At 41.8% G+C, this 16681-nt stretch overlaps 1 protein-coding gene across 1 annotated transcript; it reads right to left on the minus strand.

The window, feature by feature from the left end:
* TMEM273 (transmembrane protein 273) lies at positions 1–16272 on the minus strand. The gene is made up of 6 exons (XM_071439068.1): positions 16130–16272; positions 10983–11036; positions 10155–10265; positions 9617–9641; positions 2907–2933; positions 1–2126 (listed from the first exon to the last, which is right to left on the minus strand). The coding sequence occupies exons 1-6, from the start codon at positions 16179–16181 to the stop codon at positions 2081–2083; spliced, it is 315 nt and encodes a 104-aa protein (XP_071295169.1). The 5' UTR covers positions 16182–16272; the 3' UTR covers positions 1–2080.
* Positions 16273–16681: the final 409 nt, after the last annotated feature.

The raw sequence follows: 16681 nt of genomic DNA on the forward strand, positions 1-16681 counted from the left end.
TTAACAGATACCTTACAAGATGCTTTATTCACTTACACATGTACACAAAATTACTTACAAGTATCACATTACTGCTTTAGTTTATCTGTTAGCAAATGCTGCTAATGAACTGGAGTGTTACTGCAATGGGTAACAGACACCTAGGAAACCAGGGAAAGTATTCCAATATATCATTCTTCTCTCAAAATAAATTTTACATTTTGTTGTTCAAAATGTGTGGAAAAATTACTATCCAGTTTTCTTTGTACATTTGACAAATGACCTGTGAAAGCCAAAAAATGCCCATATTGAAATCCCTTCAGTTAGTTACAAGTAGTACAGTAACTTATTCTTGATAAAAACAAAATTCTGTTATAGCTGCCTTTATGCTCTAACAGCATGTTTCCTCCAAATCCCTGACCCAGCACATCAGCTCTGCCTGATCTGGAAGTTGGTTACTGGATGGGACGCCCTGGTCCCCGTGATTTTTCTGAGTGATATTTCTTAATAACACACAGAATTTCTAGGCTGGACTTCAGTCTTACAATTGCTTTTTTGTTTGGTCGGTGGTTTTTTTAAGTTGGATTAAATCTCTTATATTAGTGGAGAGCTGGAAAGAATTTATTTATTATTTGCATTATGAACTGCCACACAGAGAGCAGAAACAGGTACAAAAGTGAACCTTAAGAATGTATGTAAGGTGAGAGATTTTAAAAACCCATATGTCTATAGACATTGGCTTGAGCTAAAAGGTTATGAAGATCCTATTTGTTTACAGGTTGTGGTCTTAGGTTCTGGATAATGGTAAGTTGCAATAAAATAATGTAACATCCTGTTTGGAGTCATCCTGTAATGCTACAACATAAAGCTCTGCCTGTGAAATATTGGGATATTACTTAATTAAGTTGGGCATGCCATGTACCTGAGGCCCCCAAGCCTTGAAATTCTGCTGGGTTTCCTGAGAGAAGCTGTAGGAATAGCAGAGGATGCTGGCCAAGAGTTCCCAAAGCTCCCACAGCTGACAAATACAAAAATCTCCCTGTTTTCTTGCACCTTGTGATTATATACAGGATTCTTGAAAGAAGAGGATTAAACAGAATAGAATCTAGAGCATTATTTTCTGAACTGAGACCAGAGCCACTGACTCAAAGCATTGTTAAAAGTTGGGAAGTGTTTACAGAATAACTTGGGCTTAAATTATTTTAAATTATTTAAACTACACTCATTGTTCTGAAATGAAGCTCTAATTTTTCTTCTTATCACTCCCACTGTAAGAAGCTTGAAATTGGAGCCAGGCAAAGAAATTTTGATGTAATCAAGCCCACCAGAACATATAAGGCGAGAACAAGAATGAAGGTGCTGGGAAACTGAAATTATTCACAAGTTCTGATTGAACTTAGTGCATTGTTTTATACTAAAAAAATAGAGATAGAGAAATTATGGAAATAACAGATTAGCTTGTTTGTACAGTGTTGACATGAAGTGTCAACAAAACATGAAAAACATTGTTTCAAAAAGGAATTTTTCATTTTAAATGGTTGTAATTAATTTTAAATGGTTGAAATCACTAACACCTACAAAAGACCTCAGTTCTAGATTTAAAAAATTAAAACTTTAAATGATTGAAATGGTTTTTTACTAACACAAAAAATGTATTATTTCCTGAAATAAATGAGAAGCCTTATTTTGTTCTAACCTCAAATTAATGATTTTTCAAGTTATCAAGTTACTTATCTTGAAATATGGGTGTGACCATGAATTCTGCTGCTGAATTATATTGCCACTTTTCTGATTATCTGGTATTTCACTGACTTTATAAATCAATCATATACTTATCACAGAATAAGGAGGATCTATTAGTGAACAGAGCTCATCTATTTCATTTTCCTCACACATCTCCTGCATAGACATGCTGAGGGGGATTGCAGACCTTTTGGGTGCAGGTGATTGAAGTTAGGAGCACTATAAGCTCTTCCTGTAAACAATCAATCAGCCTTTCAACTAAAGAACAAAGAAAAGGATTGGTATTGGTAGGATTCCTGCCTGTGCACAAGAGACTTCTATTGATCCTCAGACCAGGTAACTGTTGATTGCAAAAGGGTTATTGATCTCTTGTACTTTGGTTTCTTATTGTATTGCTGTCATCTCTGAAAAGAAAGAAAAATTGCAGGTTAACAATAACTCTCTGGCTTTGGTTTTACCTGGATTATGCCAGGTAAAACATCATTGTAAAAGCTGAGCTGGGAGATACTCAGATAAAAATCACAGGAATTCTAGAAAATTATTAATGGAGATGCTTGAGTTACATTCATGAAGTTCCTTTCACTTAACTTTCCTTTTAGTAGATGTTCCTTTGTACCTTTGGAGGCATCTGTTTTTCCTAAGTGAATTAACAGAATAAATTCATGTTTGTGGCTGTTGTGGTGACTTCCAGGTGCCCTTGTCACTGCCAAGCAGGAATCCACTATCAGCAAGCCATGCATTTTTGGGTAGCATCCCAGGGCTCCCTGAATTGCAGACACTGGATTATTTTCATTTGGGGTGCTTCCCACTCTTGCCTTTTCACAGGGTGGGGAGCAGCTGAGCGGCAGCTCCTGGGTCCTTTTGTGGCTGCATTTTCCCAGGAGTTTATTACCTGGAGTGGCTGCTGCTGTGGGGCAGCTGCACAGGGCAGCCAGCCTTGCAGTGTGCCTGTGCCAGGGAGCCCCAGGTGAGCACTGGGAAGCTGTGGCACAGCACAGGTAAATCACCTGCCTTAGCCCATGCACAGTGCCCAGCGCATCTGGGCTCTCTGTAACCCAGGGTAACCCCACAGCCTTTATTGCTGTGCACCTTCCCCTAGGTGGATGTGCCTCTACTGCTTTGGGTCTGCCCAGTACTGCCACCCCACCTCCCTGTGCCACCAGCACCACTTCCCCAGGACATACCTGTTTTGGCTTGATCCCGTGTTTGACCTGCAAAGTGTAAAGAGTGAGCTATTAATTGTGACTTCCAGAGCCATAATCAAAGGTGAGAATTCAAATGAGTAGCACATTAGAGTTGCAGAAATGCGTGAACTTTTTTATTTTTTTCTTCACTGCTCTAAATCTTTTATTCAGTTTTGCTCCATCTAGTGTCAGTGCTTGGGAAAGCGATCTTGTCTTGCAGCCCTCGATTATGTTAAATGTCACGACACCACAAGGATCGGAAATCAGTGATTCTCTTTTCATAAGGCTGGTGTGAACTTGTGTGCAGAAATTAAATGTGATCCCCAGGAACCTGTGAGCTGGAACATGCAGGAGCTCTAATTCGATGCTGTTCCTGTCTGACTAACACCTGGCACTCTTGTCTCTTGCGTCAAGAGGCCTTGATTTGTGTTGGTTTTAAGCTGTCCTTTAGCTATCATAGCAGCTTTCATTCCTGGCTAATCCCTTGTTGTCACTTCTCTGACAAGCCCTAGGCAACACAAAGCTACTCAGTTTGTTTGGCAGACTGGTGCTGCCAGGGAGCAGGAGGCTCTTTGCTCAGTGGCATCTAATATTTGAGTTACCCTGGGTGCCTGCTGACAGGGGTGAAGAGGGTGCTCTTCCAGAAACATTTGGCCTTTTTTTTTTTTGTATCCACACTTGCAGCAGCTCTAGGGAAGGGTGGAATTACTCGTTCAGTGCTGGAATCATCTGCACCAGCAAGTTTGCCAGCAGCAACCACGATGGCTGTGGAAGGAATTGCCTCTGACAGGTGTCTGAATATTACCAGGAAAGCATTCTCCTGACTCAGCAGGTTTGGCACCAACTCTTACAATCAAATTATTTAGAGCTGCTCAAGACTAGCCTCAAACAGTTGTGCAGAGGGGTAGGAAGGAGTAAGGATTCTTCCCTGTTTGGCAGCTGTGAAAAGGTCAACCACAAAGGCAGTCCCCAGATCCAAGAGGAGAACAGATACCCTGGGCCAGGTGCCCTCCCAGGGAATGTGGAGGGTGGCCAGAGGAGCAAAAAATAGCCAGAAGTGTGGCTCTGCCCATCAGGTTCATAGCTGGCATCAGTGAGGTATGCTGTATCATTGAAATGGGTTTAATGAATTAATCTCACCCTAGAAGTTTGTGCCATACATACATGTGTATTGTGCATGTATATATATATATATATATATGTATAAAACCTGTCTTTTAGGGACTGTTTGTGTCTGTATTCCCTCAATCCAGGAATGGTGCTAAGGGAGCTGAAGCCTACAGAGTGTCTTACTGATGCTTTTTAAAGCCTGCTGTCCCTAGCATAGTGCAAAGCTTAATGTCCTTGATTTTGAAGTGTGTGATAAAAAGATTAATTTCATTTTATGGAACGGGTAACCTGAGCCAGGGACTTGTCCAAGGTTGTTCAGAAGAGCAAGTTCAGCTAGACAGGGCAGTGACAGGAGTAGGAAGAAAAAACAGTTTATTACTCTAGTCACTGGTGACTATTGCCTCAACACAGAATGGGTATTGACATTTTGTTTATGCAAATATATATGTACAAGGAGTTGAGACAGCCATTTCTGCTGAGATTATTTGCCCATTTTTAAACATTTACACACACATGGAGTTGTTTAGATCATCTCTACTTGTCCTTATATTTATTTGCAATAGCATGCATTATTATGGCATCTGTGAAGCTTTAAATATTTTCCATTAAACTCAATTCCCAGGATGCATGCTAGGAAGCCTAAAGCAGTGAATACAGCCTTCTGCCTATCAACACCCACTAATCCCTACAGTGCTGAGCAAGGAATTGGGCCTGTGCTGCTGTATCAACAGGGCCACACTTGTCTTGTGCAGGTGCTATCTACCCAGGGAAGTGCAAATGTTCTCCTGCCTAAGAGGACTGGAGCCCTCCAAGCTGTCTTCCACTCCCATTCTCGTGTCAGTTCTTCACTACTGGCTGTAGGCCACAGTGGCAATGTGAAGAGAGGCTCTGTAGTCCAAACAGACCTCACAAGAATAATTTGTGACTGATTTTGCAAGGCTTATTTGGATCGTTGAAGAAGTTAAGTGTCGTTGCTCACTGGTTTTGCTTCAATGTAAACCAGTGACAACTTCTGAAAACTTTGTTGACATGATGATTGAATTGTACATAGAATATCCTCCTTGTCAGAATGAAAGACCTTATGAAGGTCTGCTTGGGAAACCAAGAGTGGCAAGTGAAAGAACAGCTTAGGGCACCACTGAGGGATGTTAAGAGAATCCATTCACACAGAGGTGTCAAGGATTCTGCTGAGTCTACGTGACTGGTCTGCTGCAGATCCAAGAAGATCAAACTGATTGCATAGTTTAAAATATTCCTGGGAGAGGAAAAGAAAAAGTAGGCTTGTTTTAGGAGAGTAAGGATAGATGCAGGGAACTTGCTGCCAGGCTGTGGGCTGAACTTACCGTGTTACCTGTGAATAGCTGGCACAGTATCAGAGGGGCTGCAATGCATTTCAGTGCCCAGCATCCTGGGAAACCTGTGCTCTCCATATTGACCCTTTCCCCTTGTGCACCACCCTTCCAGTGACACTCTCAGCCAAGGCCAAAGTCTCTTTTTTTTTTTCAATTTGTATTTACTTAGGGATTTTGGTTTGTAAATTTTGGAACCATTTTCCAAAGGACTCTCATATGTTTTTTTCAAGTACCCACTCTAGCATCAAAACTTGATCTCCAGTTAAGTTTATTTGTGAGCTCAGACTCCAGTGACTAGACAGACTGTGTCTCCCATATGCAGGTGATGGGACTCATGAGGTGTGGCATTCTGCAATTCACAGTGCTATAGATCAATTTTGGATCAGATAGAACTCTTCTCATCTCCAAAACAAGATGTTTGTCTTTCTATCTGACTTCAAACCTGTTTGAAGGATATGATATTTTTAGATCAGATCTTGTTCACTGTCCCTGCCTGTCAGGCTACAGACCTGAACATGACAAAATGCTAGGAAAAAGACTCCTGGTTCAATTGTTCAGGCTGCCACAGTTCTGGTAGTTGGAAGAAACTGCAGCTCAACATTGAAACCTGCACACGATTGCCCAAACCTTGTCTTTTCCATGCCATCTGTCTGTGATGTTTATATTTGCAAAGTGGACAATTTCACTTCCTATGCAATGTCTGGCACTGTTTTTAATGAATTTTAGAACATATTCGAGGTTTTAAAGTGCAGTTACATGCCAAGACCTGCTCCATTCACCTAAAGAATACTACAATTCTCAAAAGTATTCTGTGTTTCTCAAGCACAGTCTAGCAAAGGAGAGAGAAGTTGGTCCTTTAGAAGTCAGGAGGGAAAATATAAGAGAATATTTAGATGAGGCTTTGGATAGGGAAAGAAAATCACCAATACGCTTGGCAAGCTCCTCCTCTCTTCCGTAAAACATCAGAAGAACTTGTGTATTGCATTTAGAACCTGATTTTTCTACTGAATGATTTACATGGAGTCCTGTAGAACCCAGTGAATGGCATGGGGAATTTTGTGTGTGCTGTTGCCCAGGATGTGTTGACAAAAGATTCATTTATGGCAGGTTTAAAATATGTACCTTTTCTTTTTTAGTAAACATTCTCTGTCTCTCCACCCTTCTCCTTGTCTCTGTATGTCTCTTTCTTTGTCTCCTGTCAAAATAAATCTGGCTGACATGCACTGTAGTTAACTCAAAATATTGCCAGCATTAAATGTGCCCAGACATTTTTATGAATACATTAAACTTGCATGAAATTTTTAGGCATTATAATTTACCAAGCTTACACCAAGATGGCATTTGATACTGACATGAGCTATTAATTAAAAAAGAGGACGTTAAATAATTGTCAGTTGACATATAAATTGCTGTTTTGTTGGCTGACAGAATCTTGCCTCAAGCCTTTTTCTTCTCAAGTGTTAGTAAATACCCCATTGAGTTTAAGGGCAACCCATTGTGAATTGATTGTTTAAACCTTAATGTTATGTACCTGACTAAATAAAGTGGTAAATTCTGTTAATTATTTCACAATGAGCTGTCAGTGGCATGTGGGTATTGAAACACTTGTGTTTTAAGTGTTTTGGAAATTATCGAGGGGGATGCATTCAAATACTTCCTGATTTTAGTGAAATCTGTTCTTGGAAGGGTTCAGTACCAGCTAATTTGGGTTCTGACACAGAGGATGATTATCTGCATCAAGACCTTCAGCTGCTATGAGGCTGAGCAACTCCACTGGCTATGGAAGTGCAGTGCTGGGTGATGCCCACTCAGTATTTCCCATCTAGAGAAATACTGAGTGGCTGGTGGCATTTGTAGGAATAATGATGTAAAATTTAAAACAAAATTTGGCTGAAGGTGAATTTGGTTGAGTGTTCTATCAGTTGGATTAAATATTTTTCTCCAGAACAAGCACTAATAATCACCCCTGGTCAAGCAGAAAATGAAGCTGTTTGCAGAAGATTTGCCAATTCTCCTCTCCAGTCCTAAAGGGATGGTGTCTCTTAACACTGAACAGGTTCCAGGTTGCCTTTCCCTGAGGGATTCAGGATGGCTATATGGTTGGTTAGAATAAATCAGGTGATTTCAGATAATAGACTTCACTTTATCAGAGCATTTTCTAGGACTGGCCACTGGTCTAAAATTCCATTAATTAGAATTCCCTAGGGAACTGAAGCAAGTAAGCAAAATCAACTTAGACCTAATTATCATATGTGTCTCTGGTGACCTAAATAAATCCTACTAAGTATTAGTTTATTAGGAGCATTTTTAAATGTTTATATAGCTCTGGTAGTATTTTTACTGCCAGAGGTTTCCTCAAAACCAGTAGAAGGCTATTCTGTTCCCACAGATTATTACCAGCATTATAGAATCCCAGAGAGTAGTACATAAATGCCTTGAGGCGAATGAGAACAAAGATTTGCTAGTAAATTACTGATTAGTACAGCAGAATTGAGTACACTGATTAAGAAGTGACAGTGGATTTCTAAGTTTTTTTCTACTTAGCCATAAAAGTGTCATCTTTAACATAAATAGTTTTGCCCCAAAATATTGTGGAATTAGAGTCTGTCTCACTGGTCAGTGTCAGTGGCTCTAAGGCAAAACGTTTCTGTATTGTGTCACACTTCCAGCCTTAAGACCAGAATTTTGTCATGAAACTGGAAATTTCACTCTACCTTTTAGCAAATGCCTGTAGACTGGGATAAGGAAACATCAAAGAGGTCAATGTAAGGTCACCATTAAAGATGTTAAATTTTGCTGCCACCACAAAGTCAGCCACTTCCCCTAGAAAGATCAGAGGATGATGTAATAAATGTTCAGACTGTCTCTGAAGGAAAATATGGCACATAATAAACAGCAAAGAGAGCTAGAGAAGTCCAGTGTGGAGCAGTTCATAGATCATCCTGTCTGCATTTCACCCAGGCAATAAATCTACCACTGCCTTCTGTGTTTCTTGTCTTTGTCCCTCTCATCCCTTTATTCTCTTTTCTCTTGACTCTGGTCTCTGGCTTTTCTGTTCTGACTTAGCTCTTCCTTATGACTTTCCCATTAATTGCTCTGTCTACACTGCCCTGAAAGCATCATAAAGTTTACCAGGTATTCTATGTTTGTTCTTCTGACTTTATCATAGCCCTAATCTATTTCAGGCTAATGCACAGAAATTGCTGGAGTCTTGTCAGAGAATGGTGTATTACTAAAAAAGGAAACATTTTGTGCCAGTTACACTGAAAGAGTGTCTCCCTGGGTAAATAACACGTGCTGCAGGACTGAGGCCCTTCTCTGTCAGGCACACAAAACATTGAAGCTGCTCCTGCAAAGGCTGTCCTTGCTTTGGTCTTTAATTCAGTGTTTAATTCAGTTTAATTCAGTGTTTACATATGCTGTGCTCTCTTTATGAGGAATGGCTGTGGTGGGGACAGTCTTCTATCCAGCTCTCTGAGAGAGGCCAAAAGCCATTTCTGAAATCATAGAGTACAGCTGTTGTCTACCCTTGATGAGAATGCTCTTTAGTTGATGTTTGGGGGTTTTTAGTCACTTATAAAATGTCTCAGAGGGACACAAAAAAGTGTCCACATCTGTAGGATACATCTGTAACATGTGTAACATCTGTAGGTTACCATGAGCCACCAGAGCTTGCAGTCCAGAGCCTCTGCTCCTGTACACCCCTTCCCCACTGCCTGTCCTTGGGGGAGATGCAGAGTGGCCATTGCCCAAGGAGGCTGGCACTGCCCTCCTGCTGCTGAGCTGGTCAGGTGCTCAGACCCTAAAATGGCCTTGCTCTTTCTGGGTAAGGGGGAGGAAGGTGAAGGGCAGAGAGGCATCCCTCCCAGCAGGAATGATCACTGCAGGACCCTGACTTGTAAGTGTGAAGGGAGTTTTCAGAACTGAGTTGCAAACAGAGTAACCTTAGAAGGTTACCCAGAGTTTGCTGTTATTATTCATGGTACAAAAAAAAAGAAGTTTCATCACAAGTGTTTGAAGGATTTTCATTTTAAAAAGAATGTCTGCTGGGTTTTCTTGTGTATTTCTGAAATGTTGAGAAGTTGTTAAAAGAACATTCCTTTTTCCATGCATACTCACTAGATATCACAGTCCTCTAGGGGCTTACCATGTGTGTTATGTGCAATCATTCCAGCATGGGGAAGCATCATGCATAATGAGAGAGAGAAATTAGAAGTTGTGCATAACAGAAAACACAGTGACTCTTACCTTCTATCCATTTTTCCATCTGACTCTAAAGTGAGAAGAGGAAAATGTGGTTAGTCAAGAAACAAGGAACAGAGTGGTGATAGGCCTCCACAGAATTTGTGAGGAGGCAACCAGGAGTACATAGTTACAGCTGGTAAAGATCCAGCCATCCTTTCTGAGGCAAAACTCTTTGATATTAGTTGTGTCATGCAACTTTCCTAAAGCCCTTCTTGATTCTTCCAGCTGGAATATCTCATGACAGGTTTCTCAGACCTGTGTCTTAGCTAATACTTTGTCTGGTTTGAGTTAGGTTGTAGGATATCCCCAGGGTATGATGAGAAACAACTTTGAGGCTAAAGAGTAGACTTGGTTATAAGTGAAATGTAAGTCTGCAGTTATAGGCAGTCCAGCAATTCAGACACTTTTAAATTAGTTCTTCGCAGGAATGCCAGAGCTGTTGTAAATACACAATTGCTAACACTGAAGCTCAGATCTGCTGTATCAGAAGATGAGGAGAGCTAGATCTATGGAAAAGGGATCAGGAGTATTTTTTTCTTACCTCCAAAGACACTGTCAATCTCTTTGTCTTTGATCATGCATATTATTACTGCCAGAAAACCGAGTGCTAGAACTGCTCCCAGAGTAACTCCTATAATAACATATGTGTAATCTGCAAATAGTGAAGACAACTCAGTGAATATACACCTTTAAATAATAAATAAATTTTTTAGTTTCAGATGTAACACATCCCTAAAAAGAATGCTAAGCCTGAGTAAGTGGCTGAGGAGAGTCTGAGTCTGTTCTTTAAAATCCCTGCATAAAATGAAGCCATGTGAACCTGTGGCTGAGGGGCTCGAGGGTGTTTTATGATAATGAACAACTTCAGCTTTTGGTGTGTGCAGGTCTCAGCTGAGTTTTAGAGCCAGGGCTTTACTTTTACCCCAAAAGCAAAATCCCCCATCCACGCTCCTTTGCCAATCTGCATCCTTCCAAACTGTTATTGCTGCTTCCAGATATGCACATATCCACCTCCCAGTCCTGAGCCTCCTGCCTTGCCCAGCTGCTCTGCCTCTGTAAGTCTTTGCTGGGAGGAAGGAGAATTTTAAAGTGTAAACTGTGTGTTGTGATTTGGCATCACTGTGTGTACACAAGGGTAGTATGTCAAGCAGGGGGTGCCTGTGTTCAGGATCTGAGTCCCACACTCTGTCCTCATACACGTGATTTAAAGAGTCAGTCACATGGCAGGACTCTGCAGCATAGGCAATTACAAACTCACAATGTTTATTTTCTACACCTAAAAAGTATATGAAGTCTTCTAAGGACATTCAGTTTTGTTATTTTGCCTCTAACTTCCTGTCTGGAAGTGAAAATCCTACCATGAACTCACCTATTTCCTCCTCCCATGGGTTTCCAGAAGCATGTACCTTTGCTCTCCAAAAATCTGGAATGGAAATATTTTAGCCTGTTAGGACACTGAGCAGAATTCCATTTCTGGCTTTTTCCAAGGGGATACTTGATTCTAATAAATCCTAGGATAGAATCTGAGCCTTCCTGCAGTAGTGAAATGTTATCAGTCAAGTTAATGACAGCATCCTAGAAATGTGGCCACACACAGAGAAATGTGCCACTTTTTGACCAGAAGAGAAAATACAATTCCAAAATTTTATGTTGCCTTACAACTGTTTCCATTCCATGATTTTGTCATTGCAAGCCAGAGAGCTCTATGCAAGAGAAGCTGCTTTAAATCAAGGAAAAGATTACAGATGCACCAAAGCTAATAAAACATGCTAATAAGTGAGGATATGGCATAGCCCAACACCCCTTTTCCCACAAATCCCAATCCTGCCTGGAGTTCCAGTCTTCAGAATGGGATTTATTGCTGGCAGAGAAGAGTCTTTTCCTCTTGCAAGCAAATTTTGTCAGCTGGAAACAAACCTTTCCAGAGAGTTCTACACCAAGTTCCCTGTTCATGAAAAGGACACCTCCTGGCTCTTTCCTACTCCATAAAGCCACTAAGCCACTCTGATGCTCAGAGTGTGCAGGCCCTCAGAATGGAGTGGCTTTGAAGAAAACAATTCATTCCCACATACTTTAGCAAGAAAACAGAATCAACATCTTTTAAAAATGAGAAAAGGGAGAGGTCACGTTTAGTTTTAATGTTGCTTGGTTATTATAGGAAATTGTTTAAAATGTACACTTGAATGTTTTTTTCAGTGCAAGGATATTTCCACCAGGGGCTTTTCAAGTAGCTCCAAATGATGTAACTGATGTGCAGCTGCATGAGGTGCTGGACCATGAGGAGGCTTTAAAGGCAGATATGACTCCTGCATTCTAAACCTGTGTGCTGCTCAACCCCTGCCCCCTGCACGTGCTGCAGGCACAGCACGAGGTCACTGCCAGGGTGACAGCACCAGGGGCACCTGGTGGGGACACAGCTGCCTTGCACACAGCAGCATCTTCTCATTGGCATTCCCCACCATAGCAGGAATTGGGAAGGGAGTGTTATCTGGCTGAAACACAAGTAGAATTTCAATGTCTTAAACGCACTCAGTTTTCCTATTGCTAAGGTGTCCAACATTGTAAGTCCCAGCTCCTCCCCTCCATGTTTTGTGGAGAAAGAATTTTATTTTCTTGAGGTTTTGGGGTCTGTACTTTCATTTGTTGTCCAGTAAAATGAATGCTAGAAACATGACTGCTTTTAAGCTTGAAGCTTACATTCCAAAACAAGGCATTTTGGTATCTTTACAGAAATAATCTCGTGTCTTTTTTTCAGACTGCTAAAACTCTTGAGCTGAGTGTGGGCCTGGGGCTTCCAGGTTATGCCAAAAACCCCTGATATATTGGGTGGCTTACAACAGATTTATTTTTATTTCCTGGTCTTAATCACATTTCTATTCTCAAATTTTAATAAATTACAAATCAAGCTTCAAAAATCTGGAGAAGAGCTTAAAAAAAAATCTTGAGTTTTCAAGCAAATATGTTTTGGGAACTATAATTCAGAGCTGAAAGTATTTTTTTTTTTTGGCAAACTTTTCTACGAAATGAAAATGTCTGGAAACTTATTTTGTGCAAGCAGAAATGTTTTCTCTCCAAAACCTCCATGACACTCAGAGGAGAGTTGTGAGGAGTAGAGAATCTGTGCTTACACTTGTCGCAGACATCTTTTTCACTAAAAATCCTTTCTTTAGGATTTTCCCTTCTGAGGAGCTGAGGCCTCAGAAAAAGAATGTAAACAATGGTTATCTGCTGCTGTGGAATGAAACAGGTGGATTTTTGATTGGGCCATCTTGAATGTTTATAATTAATGGCCAATCAAGACGGGGCTATCTCAGACAGAGTCCGAGAGAGCTGCCTTTTGTTTTTATTCTTCTTATTCTATTCTTAGCTTAGCAAGCTTTTGAGGAAACCTGTCCTTCTATTTCTTTTTAGTATAGTTATAATGTAATATATATATATATATAATAAAATAATAAATCAAGCCTTCTGAACATGGAGTCAACATTCTCGTCTCTTCCCTCATCCAAGAACCCTTGTGACCACTGTCACATACACTGGCTCTACTAAATGACCAGTACCAAAGTTATAAAGATAAGGAAATTTAAAGATAACAAAAAGCTCTAAGGCTACACAGTGGGCACAAAAAGCATAGCTTCTGGTTTTTCCATATTAAGAGCTGGTCTCTTTGCTCTTGCCTGTGATTTTATTTCATTATAAATTTTAAAAAAACCACCTTTCTTCCATCCCCTTAATTATTCTTTGTGCTCATATGAAAAATGTTTTAAATTCAAGCATAATAAAAGTGATATTGTATTACTTTTATTATCCTAATGATCATAATACATAGACCTTAATGTATGCTTTCTAATGGAATTAAACCAGTGACAGATTATGTGTTTTATGGCAGAAATAATATTTTACATGGAATATTATATGTAGGTCAGTTTAATATATTGAGATTAAATTATTAGTTTCTTTTTAAAAAGGGAGGAAAATTCCTGAAAACCCACAAGACTAAAGAGAATATTTTCAATTCATTCTTGCAATATGCTTTTAATTAAGGTTTAATATCATTTACTGGATGCTGTTTAAATACCGTTTGCTTTCAAAGGCAGTGTTAGGTGGATTCTATTTGTTTCAGTTTTTTCTTGGGTGGAAATAGGTGGATTAACTAATTCAAATACATGTTTTTCTGTTTGATCTTGATCTTATCTGCAATTTAGATCTTTTGGGGAGATACAAAAATCTCTCATTTGGGGGGGGGTTAGAAATGATGGTTTAAACTCTGCAGTGCTGGATTTCTGACTCTATAGAGAGTTCAGACTAACTCTCACGTCTTGAATAAACCCTCTGGACTTGCAGAGTACTTGCTCCTGTGTGGAAGAGCCTAGCAGATGAATTTGATACCCAGGCTTGAGTGACTTGTGGATCATTTTTCAAAGAGCCCCGAAGCCAGTGCGGTGCTGTTTGCCCTGTGCTGTGCGCTGGCTCGGGCACGGTGTGCAGCTGGCGCAGGATGGGGATGTGCCCCCGGCTCTGGCAGCACCAGGAGCCCGCTGAGACACCGGGCAGCGCCTCCAGCCGCTGGGGAGCACCTTGGTGAGTGCGCCGCTGGCACAGACCGCGGGCTGGATGGGCCCTGCTACAGGTGGGGGCACTGGAGAAACAGGAACGGAGAACGTGCCGGGGTGAGCTGGGCTGGAGGCGGGTGCCAGCGGGGAAGCTCTCCCTGCCGGCTGCAAACGCTCTGCGACTCCGAGCATCACTCTGTAACACAGAGCATCTCTCTGCAAGGCGGAGTATGGCTCTGTAACACAGAGTATCGCTCTGTAACACAGAGTATGGCTCTGTAACACAGAGTATCTGTCTGCAAGGCGGAGTATGGCTCTGTAACACAGAGTATCGCTCTGTAACACAGAGTATGGCTCTGTAACACAGAGTATCTCTCTGCAAGGCGGAGTATGGCTCTGTAACACAGAGTATGGCTCTGTAACGCAGAGTATCTCTCTGCAAGGCGGAGTATGGCTCTGTAACACAGAGTATGGCTCTGTAACACAGAGTATCTCTCTGCAAGGCGGAGTATCGCACTGTAACAGAGTACGGCTCTGCCGCTGCGGTTACCCTCGGCGAGGTGGAGCTGCTGAGCAGGCGATGGAGCTGCAGATAAACTCACTGGGCTGGCCGCCTCCAGGCTGTGATCTCGGTGTGACTCTGGGCAGAGTCAGCTCTCCCCAGGCCTTGCTGCACACAGCTGAGCCAAGCAGAGAGCAGCCTCTGTGTCACACTGCTGCGCCCGGGCTCCCTGCGACACAGCGGTGCCTTGCCCAGAGGTCAGCTCAGCCCGGAAAATGGTGCAGAATGCAATTTGGGCATAAAATCAGGGAGCAGGAAGAGCTCAATTTCCCCACCGGATTAGGTATTGTGAACCAGCCATAACAGCAATGTGTGCCTCGTCTTTTTAAGTACACAGCGTCTGCCTTAGTCCCTTTGCTTGTTACCTCCTGCTTCCGCATGACTTTTTTTCTTTTCCTCCAACAACTCATATTTCTCCTCATTGCAACAGATAATGGCTGGTCCAGTGGCTTTGCAGCAGCCAGGACCTCACTGCCATTTGTAATTGAGGCAGCAAATAGGAAAGGATGCAAATCTCTGGGAGCCCCTGAGGCAGGGTAGAGCACGCTGCAGATCTGTGGACAGCTTTGCAGAAGGTGAGGCAGGAGCGGGTACCCAGTGGGTGCAAGCGGGAATAACTGGTCTGCATGTCTCAGGTGGGGCAAACTGCTCCTGTGGGGCTCCCCAAGGGTAGATGGTGATTTTCTGTGAATGTCTGCATGAAGCCGGGTAGCATGGGAGGAGCTCATTAGGTAAAAGCTGAGCCTTGCCACCAGAGGGTGGTGCCTGCCCCCTTACCAAGCATCCAGGCAGGGCAATAGCCCATGGAACTGCTGCCAGCCCCCCCTCCCCGTTAGACCACACTGTCCCAGTGCTCCTGCTGAGGCTTCCTAGCCACGAGCCCCACTTCTTCCCTGCACAAAGTGGAGATGAGTAAGAATGAAGTAGGAAACAGGTTGTGAGAAAGCCCTGCTTGGGCCAGCAGGGAGCATTAGAAGCAACGTGAGTTGGGACTCTGGCAGGTCAGTAAGGGAGAGATGCAGAGCCCAAAAGCAGCTTGCAGCCAGCATGCACGCAGGTCAGTTTTCCCTCAAACTCTACTGAAGTACTGTTTCCTGGACAGGGAGAAGGAAACAAAGTGCTAAACAAGGTGCTCAGCAGGTGCACATCTAATCTGCAAAGCTGCAGGCATTTGACTTCACTGTGTCTTCTGGACTGTGCACAGCTGAGCCCTTTGCACCCAGAATAAGAAACCTGACCTAGAAAACTCAGCAAAATATCCCTCTGGCTCAACAAACTTTTTTTTCCAAGAAACAAAGTTTTACACAAGATACAGACAATTAAGCTGGGGAACAAATAAGCCCATCAAGCTCAAGAATAAAAGCTCTCAGAAAGAATGGAAAACAAATGAGTTAGATCACTTACGTAGGAGAAGAAATGCTGTTGGTGCTGATATCCAGCTTGTTAGTAAGGGCATTATGAAGTTGTGGCAACAGAGTGGTTTCACTCAAGTTTTCATGAATTTTGCTCTTCTGCAGTGTCTGAAAAAAAAAAGCTAAAGCAGGTCACATGATTATTGAGAAACTACAGTCACATCCTGAGTAGTTAGATTTGCAAACAAAAGTTCCCTTTTTTGGGTTTAAGCTCAATGCATAAACAAACTTGAAAATGTTTTGTAGAGAAGGTGGACAGCCAACAGCACAGCCTAGTTCAACTGAGATTAGAGATTTGCTTTCTAAGGGACCTTTAAACACTAGCAGTTATTTTTGCATATTGAAAACATCCTATCACAGTGAATTTGTTTCTGCTGAAATCTTCTGAATCTGTGGATAACCAAGTGGATTTTCTATCTTAGAAGAAGAGTTTTCTGAGGCATTCTCTTTCAGTATTGCTAGCTTTCTTATGAACTCAACTTGAATGCTATCATGTTTTCAGCAGAGCACTCATTTGAATATTTCCCTTTCATAATCAGCTTTT

This window comes from Agelaius tricolor, unplaced genomic scaffold (genome assembly GCF_023055355.1).
Source record: "Agelaius tricolor isolate 1412-34295 unplaced genomic scaffold, bAgeTri1.0.p SCAF_13, whole genome shotgun sequence".
Classification (NCBI taxonomy): Eukaryota; Metazoa; Chordata; class Aves; order Passeriformes; family Icteridae; genus Agelaius; species Agelaius tricolor.

Coding starts and splice junctions, on each gene's coding strand:
- TMEM273 (XM_071439068.1), bottom strand. CDS start 16,181: ATGCCCTTACTAACAAGCTGGATATCAGCACCAACAGCATTTCTTCTC. Junction 11,037..16,129: donor AACAGCATTTCTTCTCCTAC/GTAAGTGATCTA, acceptor TTTCCATTCCAG/ATTTTTGGAGAGCAAAGGTA. Junction 2,934..9,616: donor GATGGAAAAATGGATAGAAG/GTAAGAGTCACT, acceptor TACACTTTGCAG/GTCAAACACGGGATCAAGCC.